The 16,770-nt window shown below is 31.6% G+C and overlaps 1 protein-coding gene across 2 annotated transcripts in view; it reads right to left on the minus strand.

Annotated features, from left to right (window-relative positions):
- Nucleotides 1–5,779: 5,779 nt before the first annotated feature.
- The window catches only part of LOC143083784 (soluble guanylate cyclase 88E-like), a 193,504-nt gene continuing 182,513 nt past the window's right edge, over nucleotides 5,780–16,770 (minus strand). For both annotated transcript variants that reach the window (XM_076260126.1, XM_076260124.1), the window contains exons 9-12: nucleotides 13,961–14,117; nucleotides 13,549–13,658; nucleotides 10,863–10,952; nucleotides 5,780–9,351 (exon numbers count right to left, since the gene is read on the minus strand). In XM_076260126.1, coding sequence (XP_076116241.1) covers nucleotides 8,764–9,351; nucleotides 10,863–10,952; nucleotides 13,549–13,658; nucleotides 13,961–14,117 — 945 coding nt within the window. In that variant the 3' untranslated portion in view covers nucleotides 5,780–8,763. The remainder of the gene's footprint in view (nucleotides 9,352–10,862; nucleotides 10,953–13,548; nucleotides 13,659–13,960; nucleotides 14,118–16,770) is intronic.

A 16,770-nucleotide genomic window follows, 5' to 3' on the forward strand; every position in this document is an offset into this window, starting at 1 on the left:
TCTGACTTTTTGTAAGGGTCAGGATCCAGTGTGCTAATGGTATATTAGAATACTTTGAATGCTCTTATAAATACATAACCAACCAGCATTTAACAATTCTGATAAATGGTCCCGGTTTTTTCATATTGATTGTAAATCGTGCGTTCATTCTGGTGTGTAAAATTTATGATATTTTAATCCACTCAGTCTTTTGGAATTCTTCTCTTATACTTGTGTTTTCATTCTGTAGAAACAAAAAACGTAAAGGAAGATCCGTCACTTATTTTTACGCTGGTGTATTTCTTGTACTGCTTGTTTGGTTTTGAGTGTAAGTTGTAGAGACTACAGTTTTATAAAGTGATGCTAGTTCACATTAAAATCAAACGAAAAGTAATCAGTACATCGCCAATAACACGATTTGTAACATACATCTATGATCGGGTTATTGTCTCTTTGACACATTCTCAATTTGATTTCTGAATTTTTACAAGAAACATTCTAAAAAAAGTCCAAACATATTAAGAAGGACAATAAAAAATCATGTCAATTGATAAAAGTAAACCCAAGATACCATAAACAAAATAAAGATAATTCCAACTTTTGCTGACAGCTGACCGTAGATGGTTTTTGCGATGCTTTAAAGGTCTCTAATAGACATTTCGATACTGAACTATTATTCGCCCTTGACTTTTTGACTTTTGTTCTGAACATTCCAAATAAAAACTTTCGAAAATGTCTAGAAAAGTGTTCCAGACGCATCAAATTTGAAGCGTTTATTAAAATGACCCGAAAGGAAAGAAATCAACACAATAGTCTTGAATATAAGTATGTTTTTGTTAAAAAGTTCAGAAGATAACAGGTACATTAGTGCAGTTGATTAAATCGGTAAATAAATTAAATGAAATAATATGGTTTAGAGTTGAGTGCTTCGGATTAATGTCATCAGAAACATTTTATTGCTTTGTATATTATCTATCTATTCATCTATCTAGTAGTATACAACATTGTTATCTTTTTCTTTTTGTTAATTATGTGTTACAAAATCTCCTGAGCTACTCTATCAACGTCATTTTTATTTTGCTCCAAACACAAAATTAAACACAGAAGAAATTATATTTATATTATATTTTACTATGTACAATATAAATGGACGGCAACAAACTTATACGTAGTTAAAAATTTTCTTCCTATAAAAAAAAAAGAATATGATTGAAATGAAAAGAAAGTCTACAACATTGGAATATATATTTAATTTATATTTCTTTAATCGGCACATGGCGATTGTTGACATCGTGCATTTAAGTAAATTTGAATCAAAGTTGAATAGTGACATATTGTATTGTTTTTTGTTTTAGTATTTATCATGCTTTATACATTTTGTTTTATGAATTATATAATTTTACTTAGATATCTAGTTTCACTTAATTACATAATGCATTCTTTATCTTTTTCTCGTCTCAAATGTAGAAATAATTAAGTTTATCATATAAGGATAAACTGTTTTAATAAAAGTTTAACTCCATTTTCCGGAATCAATCCTAATTGATTCTTAATTTAATCACATCAATAATACGTCATTTCGTGACGTCATTCATGCGTTATCATTCAAGTGCAAACTGCCAACATAGCTAACGAAAATTAATGAAAACCATTCCAAAAAAAAAAAAAAAAAAAAAAAAAAAAAAAAAAAAAAAAAAAAAAAAGGTTTTGGCATTTACTTTCAAGGAAAATGGGCACAAAGTTGTTGGCCAAAAGAATGGGCAGAACTTGATTTATTGAAGGACATTACTTATTTGGAACTTTTCCCAGTTGTCATATCACTTCATATATGGGGAGTACATCTTAAAAACAAGCGAATCATTTTCTATGTGGATAATCAGGCCGTTGTTACTATCATAAACAAGAGAACTTCTAAGTCGAATAGAGTTATGTCCCTTATCAGGAATCTAGTTTTTTCCACATTAAAATATAATATTGTTTTAAAAGCAGAACACATTCCTGGTAAAATAAATACCATAGCCGATTCATTATCCCGTTGTGATTTTCAGCGTTTCAGAAACCTTTGCCCAGAAGCAGATCAGTACAGAACAGCAATTCCAGACCACCTTTGGACGTTTTAGAAATTGAATTAAATCATCTTCTTACCAGTTCTATGGCACAAAAAACTTGGAAAACCTACAATACGGCAATGGAATCCTTTAAAAGCTTTCGATCAGCATACAACTTACATGATATTTGGCCAGCCCCGATTAGCGATTTAATATTTTACATTGCCTTCCTTTCATTCAAGGGTCTGTCAGCCTCTACTGTCTTAACATATATGTCAGGAATAAGTTATCAACATAAGATTCAAGATTTAACAGATAGTACAAAATCCTTTTTAGTAGGAAAAACATTAGAAGGTTTAAAAAGGTCAAATCCCAAAAAACCTGATTTGCGGGTACCAATTTCAATTGATTTATTGCGGAAATTAATCAGGTCACTCCAACATGTCTGTTTTTCGTCGTATGAATCCGCCATGTTCGCTTCAGCTTTTAGTCTAAGTTTTTTCGCTTTACTTCGCGTGGGTGAAATAGCTGCGGAAAGTAAAACTGATTTAGGGGCACATGTTATACAAATATCTGACGTTTCAGTTGTCAAATTTGACCACAAAGAAGAGCTTCGTCTGTGTATACGTAGTTCCAAAACAGATCAAATACATTCTTCTTTAACCTTGATTATTAGTGAGCAAATCGACAAATCTTTGTGTCCCATTCACTTGCTAAAGAATTTTTTACAAATTCGATATCCTTCGTCCGGGAGTAATTTATACATACATTTTGACGGATCAAGTCTCACTCGTTATCAATTTTCGTCTATTTTACAAAAGAGTTTGTCATTCTCCGAAATCAATGGACATTTCAGAGCACATTCTTTCAGAATCGGGGGAGCAACTGAAGCTAAAAGGTTAGGAGTAGATGACGAAACATTAAAGAAATGGGGTCGTTGGACATCGGATGCTTACACAAAATACATCCGTTTGAACATTTAAACATACAGGCAATACTTTTAAAACGCAAGAAGAAAAGAAATAATACATTCATCAATTGTAGGTGTCAAATCAATTTGGTTAATAGGATCATCCATAGTATATTGGGCCAATAAAGAAGCTTCGTCTAGACCTGGGGGACTTCACCTTGGCCTACAGAATACAGGTGCTCATATGGTTTGGATTGGTCAAAGGGGTATGAAGTGGGGTGATTTAAATAGAGTCTTTGAACAAAGGTTGCTTAACCGCCCCCTTCCGAGTTTCCTTGTTATTCAACTTGGGTCTAATGATTTGGGTATATTGACATCAGAGAAATTATTCAGTGATATAGAATGTGACCTGCTTCGGTTACATGCATTGTATCCAGCTTTAAAAATAATATGGTCAGACATACTAATGAGACGGTATTGGCACAATGCCAATTGTGGTCAAGCTATTGAAAGGGCTCGTAAACGAGTAAACCTCCGGGTCAAAAACTTAGTTTTGAGCATCGGTGGATGTGCAATTAGGCACAGTAACATACGTGCTAAAGAAAGTAATTTGTTTAGATATGACGGAACACATTTATCAAAGATTGGTAATGATATTTATCTAAATAATTTACAAGGAGCACTTGAACAGTTCATGAGATCCGGAGGACCAGCTGTTTTTCCTCAGTGAAATTGATATTATTATGAGAATTGTCTTAAATTTAGATTAGTTTAATAACAAGTGAAACTCGGTCGGGATTTTAAAGGGGCACCAATCAGTTTAATTTGGGGTTGTTTCAGGGGTAATTTCTTTGGCAGTGAGTGGGTATGCCCCACTCATTTGGCGGGATATGGCAAGATGAAAATGGAACATGTCCCCACATTGTACGTTAGCTTTTATTTGGGGTTATTTTCTTCTGTGTTCCCACAGAGATTAGATTAGGTCTTCTTTGAATGTACCAAAGAGACCGGTTCCTGAATTGGTCCCAGTTTGGAACTTAAGGTGTTCTCTTTGAATTTAATAATTAATAAGCTGCAATGGAAACCAAAGAGTTCTTGGGGGGAATATTTGCTACGTATCGGGGTTCATTTTTCATACGATCTCTCTATTTAGCATTTAACGTAGAGGATTGTAGCTTTCATTGCCTACCAGTGAAGCACAGGCTTGCCAAAAATAATGGTTCGGCGGTTTGTACGTTCATCTTGCCTTATCTTGTCTGCGCAAAAAATTTAATACTGTAGCCATATCATTCCACATTCTTTGTTGATTATTATATTTATCTTTGAAAACAAAAGGAGTCGGTTTTACATTTCACACATACTACTATGGTAAAGAAAGGGTTTGATTGCACATGAGACATAATTAAGAAGAAAACAAAAAATTGGTTGATCGCCCATGAGACATGTATATAATATGAAGCAGTTCGGATCTTTGATTAATTAAGTTTATCATATAAGGATAAACTGTTTTAATAAAAGTTTAACTCCATTTTCCGGAATCAATCCTAATTGATTCTTAATTTAATCACATCAATAATACGTCATTTCGTGACGTCATTCATGCGTTATCATTCAAGTGCAAACTGCCAACATAGCTAACGAAAATTCCTACCTCCCTCCCCATCCACCACCAAAAAATAAAGATAAGAAAAATTCTGCTGCTGTGTTTGTATTGTTTCAGGTTTTGTTGTGAAAGATGCAGCTATGCAGAGGAGTTGTGCTGAGGATATACTTGCCACTGGACTCTAAACAGCTCAGCTTGTAAAGACAGTGCCTTATTATCCGCGGATGAGAAACCAGTTTATCTGCATAGAATACTTGTTTGATGGACTTATTTTCAAGATTATAAACATTTAATATTTAACTATTTCTACAAGACATTAACTTTTAATTCAGTATTTTATCATTTAAAATTTATTGTAAATTTAAAATAAATAGTCGTTACAGTATAGCTGGCGGGATATGGCAAGATGAAAATGGAACATGTCCCCACATTGTACGTTAGCTTTTATTTGGGGTTATTTTCTTCTGTGTTCCCACAGAGATTAGATTAGGTCTTCTTTGAATGTACCAAAGAGACCGGTTCCTGAATTGGTCCCAGTTTGGAACTTAAGGTGTTCTCTTTGAATTTAATAATTAATAAGCTGCAATGGAAACCAAAAAGTTCTTGGGGGGAATATTTGCTACGTATCGGGGTTCATTTTTCATACGATCTCTCTATTTAGCATTTAACGTAGAGGATTGTAGCTTTCATTGCCTACCAGTGAAGCACAGGCTTGCCAAAAATAATGGTTCGGCGGTTTGTACGTTCATCTTGCCTTATCTTGTCTGCGCAAAAAATTTAATACTGTAGCCATATCATTCCACATTCTTTGTTGATTATTATATTTATCTTTGAAAACAAAAGGAGTCGGTTTTACATTTCACACATACTACTATGGTAAAGAAAGGGTTTGATTGCACATGAGACATAATTAAGAAGAAAACAAAAAATTGGTTGATCGCCCATGAGACATGTATATAATATGAAGCAGTTCGGATCTTTGATTAAATTCTAACAAGTTTGAAAAAAAACACGAAAGATCGTATTATCATTATTAATGAAAAACTAAGTATTATAAAACACCGTAACAACATGCCAGGTATTGGACAATGTTTTTGTGTGTTGCTTTATGATGAAAATGCTGTTTTAGTATCATCTTAGGACAAGACTTTTCTCACTTTTTCTGGTTTTTTTGCACATTCTATAACTGACAACGATTCAACGAATGATAAACAAAACTTGAAAAAATATGAATACCCGTGTTTTGACAGAAAGAGTCCCGAACTTTTTTCCCCAACTCTTTACAACGTTCTATATAAATATCAGACATTTTTTACAAAATATACTTTAACTTTTCTTTGTAATTAATAGCATAACTCTTTAGTAATTAAGCAGTCAGGGTACCATAAGCAAATTAATTATTTTCGAATTAAGGATGTATTCTTCTGACTTTTCAGTCTCGTTCAGTCTCGTTGAAATCTCGTTCTTGAATTATTTCCAAAACATGTGATACAAGTGGAAAATATCAATGAAATTTAAAAATATTATAATCAAACATAACTATGTGAACAAATTGTGTATTTACAATGAATGGTTTTTGAGTAACCCAGTTTTCAAATTTTACGACCAATCAAGTCAGTATTTTTAGCCCAAATTTTGAGAAAATGGGTGAGGGATACAAAAAATGATTTTACAAGAATTATGTATATCCCATATCATTTTGGTCTTTTCAAATTTCTTAGATATGTATTTTTTCAATCATTTAATAACAAAAAAGTTGAAATAATATGCATTTTGTTCTTAAAACTGAGAAAAATCACAAAAATACAAAATTGACAGCATGGTAAATTTGACACAAAAAGTGTCAAAATATGATAAAACTTTCTTATATTAACACCTACCTATAGTTTTTTTAAGTAAAATTTATGCGGATTGGTCCATTTCATCTTTATAGAAAGTATGGAAAAAAAGTTTAATTGTGGAACTGTGACTTTTTTCACTCTAATAGCCCAAAAATAGGTAAACATCAATGAAAAATGGGAAAATCATCAAAATTGGGCATTTCAAAGGGCCGTAGCAAAAAAAGAAGTGCACCACCATGTGATTTTTTTCTTCACCAATTATTTTGTTACAGTCTTATAAACCCAAAAATCAGGTTAAGAAAAAAAGTTTAATTCTAGAAATTTTTGGCTCCTCAGAGGTGTACATCCTTAAATACAATTCACAAGTTAAAAAAAGATGAAAAAATACACTTACAGACGTGTTAATCATGGTTGTAATACATACATTATAACTGTTTGCATTGAAAATTAAAAATTCTTTAATGATTGGTAGTAAAAATATACATAAACATAATAGTCACGCAACGATCATTTTTGCATTTGTGTGTATACATCCAAATACCAGTAGAACAAATACATTGCTTACATTGTTCGGGCAACAACAGTTTTTATCTATAACGTTGAAAAAATAAAAATGAAGATAACAATATTTAGAAATATAAAATGGGCTTATAGAGGCATACAAAGCATCTTCAAATTTGTTATAGCAAAACTGTGTCTTTTCTGCAGGATTTGAATCTCTTATAAATTCTGGCAACTCCTACTGCACTTGTGTAGCACCCTACCAACAAGGTCAACAGGGTTATACGAAATTTATATTCTGATGTTCTTTTTTGTTGTATATGATTCATTTATGTTTACAAGATAGTACATGATGGTTACACATTAAGACGTCTATATATCGTTTAACACCCTCAATATAAATAGTTTCTGACTTTCAAGGTTGAATTATAAACGTGTCAAATCGTTCATCAGTTTCACATTATTCTATTCAAATTAGAAAAATGCTGAAATATAATACAGAATTGCAAATACAAGTTTTCAATATCATACAAAATTGAAAGACGCTTGGTATAAAATCGAGAACAAAATCAGTGATTTAGCAAACAAAAACACACAAAGGTGACTAGATCATATATATGTAGAAGGAAAAAAACGTAAAAATACAAATTAGAAGTTTAGTTTCTGTATAAAAGTGAAATATGTACTGTACAAACAAAACAAGTTTTCTTAACGTAACATATTGTTTCATTCTTGAACAATACAAATGTCTGGTGAAAAGTAATAAAATAAAAATAACATCAATAACTATAAAATTGTTATCTCCAATCAAACCTGATGGGATTTTAACTACTTTTTGAAAATCTTATGAGGCTGCTCACGTTCTATGATTAAACTGATGACTATCAATAATTGTTGCATGTTTTATCCCAAGTATTTTGCAGCGTACACAACAACATTTTCTTTCCAAATAATAAGCCACGATGTATTTCAGATTAGTAAAGACAACAAAACAATACTAAATTTTGATTTAAAAAAAAATCAATGCAATATTTTCTTAAACCAATTGCAAAATTTTCAAAGCTTGCATTGCACTTTAAAATTAAAAATTAACTGTAACAATGTAACTTCAATTTAACAAATTAAAACAGAAAGATTTCATTATAATGAACAAACTTTCTCATGTAGACAGCATCCTTCTATTGTAATATAACACTGGTGTCATATGTCATTTTCAAAGAGCATAAGAAATGAAAAATCAGTATGTAAGGTAAGGTCTGTATACGGTACCAAGGTTACTGCATCAAGTGCACATTATAAGATACCTTCGCATCTGGTGCAGATAAATTGGCCCCGTTATTGTTATTGTCTCTGGTGTTTATTAAGTGATGCTCAAGACAAAAATATTCAAATTCCCTAAAGGACCTTTAGTATAGCCAAATTCATGACTAGAAATCAAAGCTATGTCAAGAAATACTGTCATTGATAGTCGTTGAACCTGCTGTTAAAATCATGTATTCGTTGAAAGCAGGTTCGGCTGTTGTCTGCTCTATTCTCGGGTTGTGGTCGCTTTGACACATTCCCCATTTCCTTTCTCAATTTTATCATTGTGTATTGTTTTTAAAATTGAAAAATATTTTAGACAAAAAGACAAAAACGGTTGCATTTTACAACATTTTACCTAACTGCTGTTTGCATCAATTTCACGCTTTTTTAGGGGTTTCCAATTAAACATCTTACAACATATACTATAATATATATATATATATATATATATAGAAAATAGTCCCCGAGTTTAACAGTATTAATCCAGGATTGTCACCAATTGTTATAGTTTCAGTCCCATTTTATCTTGTTACCAACCGTAAGATAACAATTCGTCACTAATGAGGATGCTTATTTTCATACTATACTGCATGTACTGCTTTGGTAGCTTTTAGTGTCTAACTTTTCCTTATTATTGTTTTTCTTCATGTGATTTTCAACTGTTATATTCGATTCTTTCTTCATTTCTGGTGTAGAAAAATTGGTATTAACCTTTTCTGTCACGAATCCATTCTTTAGCACACCATTCAAATTGTTTTCATTCACATGGTTGAGTTTTGTTAGGTCTGTCCGAATTTTCTCTGGACTGTTTGCATGAATATTCAGACCATTAGTCTTACAAGTTTGTTCGTTTCTGGCTAGTTTAATCGGGGAGCTTTCATTGCTATTTCGTTTAAATTGCATTTCTTTGCGAAAGGTAATTGGAATTTTATTTCGATGAATATCATCAAATGATACAGGAGAGTACATTGCACACATGTCAAGAGACCTTGAAAAGTTAACATCGGGTGATGATGACCTTCGAGACATTTCTTCCATGACAATTGAAGCCATAGGACACATAGATATATTGTCATCTGGAGTTGTTGATCTTTGTCCAAGTAGATTTTCATTAACTTTAGAACCTTTGCCCAACAACCAGTATGTTTTCATTGTTCCTTTACCCTGAAATTAATAAGGTATATTGTATTCTAACATGACGTCCTTCAAACGCTTTGAGTACACACCCGTGGTAAAATATGAATATATTGGTTGGGCTGTTCTGATTGTACTCCCATGTCATATGATTGTTTATGGATGGAGTACACGACGTCATAGAATGATAACGTAATAGTTAAAGCATTTTTCGGGAAAATACACGCTTCTGATACCGAAAATAATCACCAGAATGAAACGTAAACAAACAATACTAAAATGTGGTATAAGCCCTTTTTTATATACATAGAAGATATATAAGTAAATTATCATTAAAATTCATCCAAATCTATCTAAATATATTATTGTAAATAGTTTGAGCATGTCACTAAATCTGTTTGCTCCGTTCTTTACCGCCAATCTTAAAGTGGGTTAATTTATGGGAACGGCAAATATTTGCCTCCACCTAGTGCGCTTTGAACCAAAACAATTGCTATATTTGTCTTATCAGAATCGAAATAATTCATAGGGGCTTGAATATATCTAAATTTTACCACGGGTTGTCCCTTTATGCCGATATTTTACCCCTCGCTATCGCTCAGGGTAAAATATTTGTCATAAAGGGCCAACCCGTGGTAAAATAACGATATATTCAAGCCCCCATGAATTATTTCTTAAATATTAAAAAAATCACATCATATACCATGGACTTAAAACACAAATTATACCTTGAAGTTCATTATTGAAATGAATACGTGGTTTTAAAGTAAGATACACGTTTCATTTTACTTCAGAACAGCCAAGAACCATAGTCCGTTTTAAACGTAATTATATAGATCATAAATAAACGAATATCGCGGAAAGGAAAACAAATACGCCAGCTCATAACACAAAATAGATCTAAGGTACACCATGCGTCAGAAGTTACAAATTATGAAATTGAAACAGAATTGATCAGACCACATGTGTATATATACAACAATGTTCAAAGACACGTTGTTAGAAAATCATTTATGCTTCAATAAACACAGAATAAGTTCAGAGTACTGGTATTTACATTTAAGAGATAAATGTTTTACATTTTAAGCTTGTTTTTTTCTTAAAATATAGATTTAACTGTCGCACATTGAATTAACCTGTCGACGCGGAGTGGAGCCAGGTAAACCGTTAACGGCTATTTGCCACAGTAAAATCAAGTTTTACAAAGGCCAAGTTTAAATTTCCATACTAATGCCACATACTAGAAAAAAATCCATTTGATAAATATTTCGTCTAAAAAATGCCATAAATAAAGTAGTAATACTTTTCGTACGCTTCTGAATTGGTTTCAATATTAACAAAAACAAATTATAGACTCAAAATGTTACTTCTTGTTAATTTTTGGAAAGTATATTGTCCCGAAAATCGTATTTCAAAATGGCGGCGTTCTTAGTTACGGACGGCAGAACGTAGATTGTAACCCTTCAAAACATTTCTTAACGTCCAATGCATATTATTGTTAAAAACGAATTGCATAAGAATCTAATATTGAAATGTTTTACCTTCACATCAATTGTTCCTCGTTCGTGAAGTATATAGTCGTCATCCTGCACGAATCGATATGTTGTTTCTCCGACGTGTATTTTCATACTCTGCAAAATAAGAGATATATAACCTTTTTTTATAAATAATCGAGGACATAATGAACTAGGTCTACAAAACTAAAAATTTCTGAACATAACAAAATAAATAAAAATAAAATCAGAATTAAAATTATATCATATTATTAACACCATTAAAAAGAACACACGCAATACAACAACAGTATAGTTTGTCGATGTTTTAAAAATCACATAGATACTAAGTATTGAAGAACACATATCTCATTATTATACGGAGATTATTCTTTTCCGTTTTTATAAGCTTTTTCTGTTCATGCTGCTCATAACACATCACACTGTAATTGATAAGTTGTATTTTATAATTCCGTATAATCAAGGAAATGTGGGCTAGTGTGACAGAACTTTGGTCATCTGTGAACAAATATTTTGACAACCATTGACTCCAAACGTTTCTATTTATGATTTTCAACTATATATATATACAACTCGTCTAAACATCAACCCAACAATGTTAGATCTATAAATTTGCTTTTGCAAATTGTTTGTTCTTCCCTCGCCGGGATTCGAACCCATGCTACTGAGATATCGTGTCACCTAATCGCCTGCACTGTAGCCGTCCCGCTAGACCACACGACCACCTGGGCTTCACAATAGTAAAGCTTTCAGTGGCCGTGTGTTACCTGTCCTCGTCAGTTTTAATCTAGCGTCGTACTACAGTACATGATATATAAGGCATTGAGATGTTATTGTTACAGATCAGCTCAATTATCTATAGTAAAGGATCCTACAAATTGATGCAAGATACAGTCACAGAAAATAATTATATTTATAAGTACGTCTAAGTCAGTGACAACACTACAACAGCTTTATCCATCGGATCACCAGCAGATATATTAAATATATAAACATAATTGTGGCAGCATTTGCTTAAGAAAATACTGATTCAAAAGCAGAAGGTAATTATGAAATAGACGATTATAAGATTTTTGCAAAAATATTCCTTACATTCCACACGTTAAAACTATATACTGCAAGTATTTTCTTGTCTCAAGTACCTTTCACGTTAAATACTAAAGAGATGAATTATCACAAATAAGAATGTTTTTTTAAACTTTTAAACTGGAAACTGCTAATCATGTCCCGTATTTCAAAGAAAAGAACTACAGACTAAATATTTTCGGATTCTGTGCAAGATAATTTGTTTTCTGACACCATTTATTTCTATAAACGAAGGTCTTTTTCATAATTAAAAAACGTCTTTGTATATCTCTATGAATAATACAGATTAATTTCTAGTTTAATAATAGATATGCGCGATAAAAAACACAAGTGTAATCTGAAGAGTGGGTTTTAATTCTTTAATTATATTATCAGATAAGTGATATTAGAACATCTTGATAATTGGTTGGCATCATTTTAAAGTGAATGAGATTGATTGAAGAGAAAGGAAAATATGAACATGTATTGTTTATATGGATCAATATTTTTTTACCGTTTTTGGAACCTTTGACCCTGTAGTTTAAGACAAAGATTTTTTTTTGTCCACGACGACAAAAGCGAACGGAAAGAGGTATCAATAACTAAATGCATGAAAGGGATTCGCTACATATGACTGTTGATGAAAATTATCATTTAATATACAAAAAAAAAAAGATATGGTATGATTGTCAATAAAACAACTCTTCACAAGAGACCAAATGACATAAAATTAACAACTATAGGTCAATAAAATGATATTGAACTAAACCAGCAGTCCTTTCAAGTAATGCTAATAATAGAATGACGTTACGATTATTTGAAGATATGGTATGATTGTCAATAAAACAACTCTTCACAAGAGACCAAATGACATAAAATTAACAACTATAGGTCAATAAAATGATATTGAACTAAACCAGCAGTCCTTTCAAGTAATGCTAATAATAGAATGACGTTACGATTATTTGAAAATGTTTTAGTAGAAATATGTCTGATGAATGTTGAAGAGAACTTGATCAGTTAATACCATGGATCTACTTTAAGGTACAGTAACAGTAAATGGGCTATTTCACAGATTTCTGCAAAATTTGGATCTAAAAGATAATGCATGTATCTCATTCATCTGTTGAAATATTACTGATTGAATTCTTTCAAAATGGGTAAACATTTGCATAGAAAGCACATACAAACAGCGAACACATTCTAAAATTTGTCTTTAAATCGTCAAATAACATTGAAACATTGAAACAGAAATTGATGTATCAACAACATATAGTTTTAAAGAAAAATCTATGGAGTAAAATAGAGATAAGACCATTTTTAGACAAAGTTTAAATTTTTTTTCGCAGATGTTATGTGCATTCTATACAAATATTCACCTATTTTGTAAGAATTCAATCAGTAATATTTAAGAAAGTGAAAGAGATAAATGCATATTTTTTCCCGATTTTTAGTTGCAGTTCAATGAGCCTAGGTTGCATGTAAATTTTTTTTACAAAATCTGCGACAGAGCCCGTTTACTGTTACTTGACCGTAATAGACGTAGCCACACGTTTTGATTCTTGCATGTAAAAAACCTAAAGAGTGTATTTTTTCAAACAGTTATGATTGAATCACTAGTTACAGTATTTTGAACTTTTTAACCTACCTCTCCATTGGTTTCCATTCTGGAGGCAGTGTTGACGGTATCACCAAATAAACAGTACCTTGGCATCTTAATACCCACAACACCAGCAACGGCATTTCCTGTGTGGATACCTGAACGATAGTTATAAGAAAATCATTAGGCTGATTTTTATAATTGATGTTGAAGTGAGAGTACTAAATATATGAATAAATGTATTGAACTACATCGTATGAAAAAAATATACTAGACGATAAGTCATTTCATTAAAAACTTTGAAAGTGGTTGGTATTTTATCTTAATCTGTAAAATGTATGAGAAGGATAACAAATCTTTAAAATGTCTTAAAACATATTTAACTTTTGAAATGATAACTTCTACAAGAAACAAAATCAATTTTCAGAATCCTTTTAAATAATCAAAAGAATGACCTTACCAATTCTTATTTTCATTGATCCGCCAGTAGAAGGATCCCTGAGATCTACGATGGCGTTAATCATGTCCAGAGCCATATCAAGTATCCTAGCTGAATGGTCAGGACATATTTCTGGGGCGCCGGCTACAACCATATATGCATCACCAATTGTTTCTACCTGTTATTAGTAGGACAAAGACTATAGTTGATTCATACTTCTACAAAGGTTAGTTTGTTTCAGGGATTAACCAATTCTATGCTCTGAATTAGGATAATATGGATTCACATTTATACTTTAATAATAAAAAATTATTGTAAAAGCAATGGAAATAAAATGTATCTACAGTTTGAAAATGACTGGAATGTAAGACAGATAGTATTTTAAAACGGAACTTTGAAATAAAATTTCATGTAAGTCAATGAAGCATGAATGAAAGAAACTAATCACTTTGTATATATCAATCAATGTACATTTACACAAACCATATTGTTGTCAGACATTAAGTGACTTGGCATATGGGAATTGAACTTATAATTGAAGCATACTATGTATACTTTTATAAGATTGTTTAATATAATGTATCCGTTTTTATTCTGTAGTTAGTCACAACTTCGGTTTTATTATATAGTCATTTCATAAAATTTACTGTTTGAAAAGTTATTAGTTATTCTAAATAATAAGGATGTTATTATCCCAGGCAGAAAACCCTAGCCGTATTGAGCACAACGATTTGGAACTTTTGGTCCTCAGTGCTCTTCAACTTTGTACTTGTTATTGTTTCCGAACTTTCTTTATCTGAACGTCACTGGTTAGTCTTGTGTGGACGAAACGCACGCCTGGCGTATTACATTTAAAACCTTGTACCTTTTGTTATCTATTATTCGTGTTTTTCTCTGTCCTATATGTTCTCCCATTTATTTGTATTGTAGTCATGTCATGTAATGCTGTCATTTTAATGTTATATTTAACATTGCCATTAAAGCGGGAGTTTTGGCATGCCACAAAACCAGGTTCCCTCATTTTTAGATTGTAACCCGGATTTTTTTCTCAATCGATTTATGAGTTTCGAATAACGGGGTAATACTGTTGCCTTTATTCATAATACTCTTTCTATTACAGGTATAATTATACTAAGACTTACAACTAAATAAAAACAAATCAAACGTAAAATGTCATATATGGGATGTTGCTAAACCTCTTATGAAACATTATTACGAAAGATAAAATTACAAACAGGAACTTTAAATCTTAATTGAAATTGATATAAGAGAATAAAACAGTATATGGAGGTAAGATTGATCTGTAAGAACTGCAAATAGTGGATTGTTATTTGTATTTGGGTATTTTACTTTACTTACATTATAATTGAAAAGCCTTACATACACGAAAAAGATGATCTGAACAGGAATCGAGAGCACTATCATCTGTTTTGAATTCTTTGAAACATGTGTTTTGTCCACATCTCTACACTGTTAGTTTTTTTTATAGTATGGTAGGTTCCGTATTAAATTATGCATCTGATATATGGGATTTTCACCATGCAAATGATGTAGAGCAAATACACAACCGTAATCCACCCTTTTCTGCATTTGAAAATGCCTGTACCAAGTCAGGAATATGACAGTTCTTGTCCATTCGTTTTTCATGTGTTCTGTTATTTGATTTTGCCATGTGATTGTGGACTTTTTGATTCGATTTTCCCCTAAGTTCAGTCTTTTTGTGATTTTATTTGTTTCTTGTTTTAAAACAAGGTAACAAGAGGAACGAAAGATACCAGAGTGATAGTCAAACTCATTGATAAAACTGTTCCTTTGATTTTTTTATGTAGTGAAATAGGTCATTTGCCAATGTATTTCTTAAGACAACAAATCATTTTGAAATATTGGTTTCATATCATTGTAAATAACCCTCTTATTATTTATGATGATAATCGACTTTGGCAAACAATTGCAAAAAAGAACTGGTTTTGTCTAGTGTTCGTAATTCATTGCTTCATCATGATATGCACAATGTTTAGCCTGTACATGATTATATAAATATACAGCTAGATGTTTAACAAACTCGTGAAAAGGATATGATTATGAAAAATGTGTACTTATAAGATACTCAAAACAAACTATTTTTGAGAAAGATTTGCATTATTTTCATAACTAGTAATTCACCTACAAAATTGAGAAGTGGTACTTTGAAATTGAACCTGGGATATGTTCGATACAATAACATTCCTAGAAATATGCGTCTTTGTGAATGCTGCAATATTGGTTGTTTTGAAAATGAGTATTTTTTTTTTGTTATTTTTTTTGAACATCAATAAGGCCGTTTATTTTTCGTTCGCATTGTTTTATATTTATGATTTCCGTGACTTTTATATCTGACTATGCGGTACGGGCTTGCTTTGCTCATTGTTGAACCCGTACGGTGACCTATAGCTGTTGATTTCTGTGTCATTTGGGCTCTTGTTGAGAGTTGTCTTATTTGCAATTATACCAGCCTTTTGTATTATCACTTCGTTCATGTATGTCCAGCTTAGAACATTGTGAGACTAAAATATTTGCCAAAATATTATTGTTCATGGCCAAATACCTCTTAACTTTTTCATTTGCTTCATTCAAAATCTAAATTGAGTACAATCTAATTGTGAAAATTATCTGAAATAGGCATGAAAAATTAGATCATTTGTTGTGAATTAATTGTACCGTTCTTACATTATGTTTAGTTCTCTGCTATCAAGCGTTTTGTCATACTGTATATACCCGTCTATTTATCATGTTTATTGCCATAGCATTAAAATTATGCGTCAATAAAGGAATATGGCCACGAAGGACTTAAA

The sequence above is a fragment of the Mytilus galloprovincialis genome, chromosome 7 (assembly GCF_965363235.1).
Source record: "Mytilus galloprovincialis chromosome 7, xbMytGall1.hap1.1, whole genome shotgun sequence".
Taxonomy (NCBI): Eukaryota; Metazoa; Mollusca; class Bivalvia; order Mytilida; family Mytilidae; genus Mytilus; species Mytilus galloprovincialis.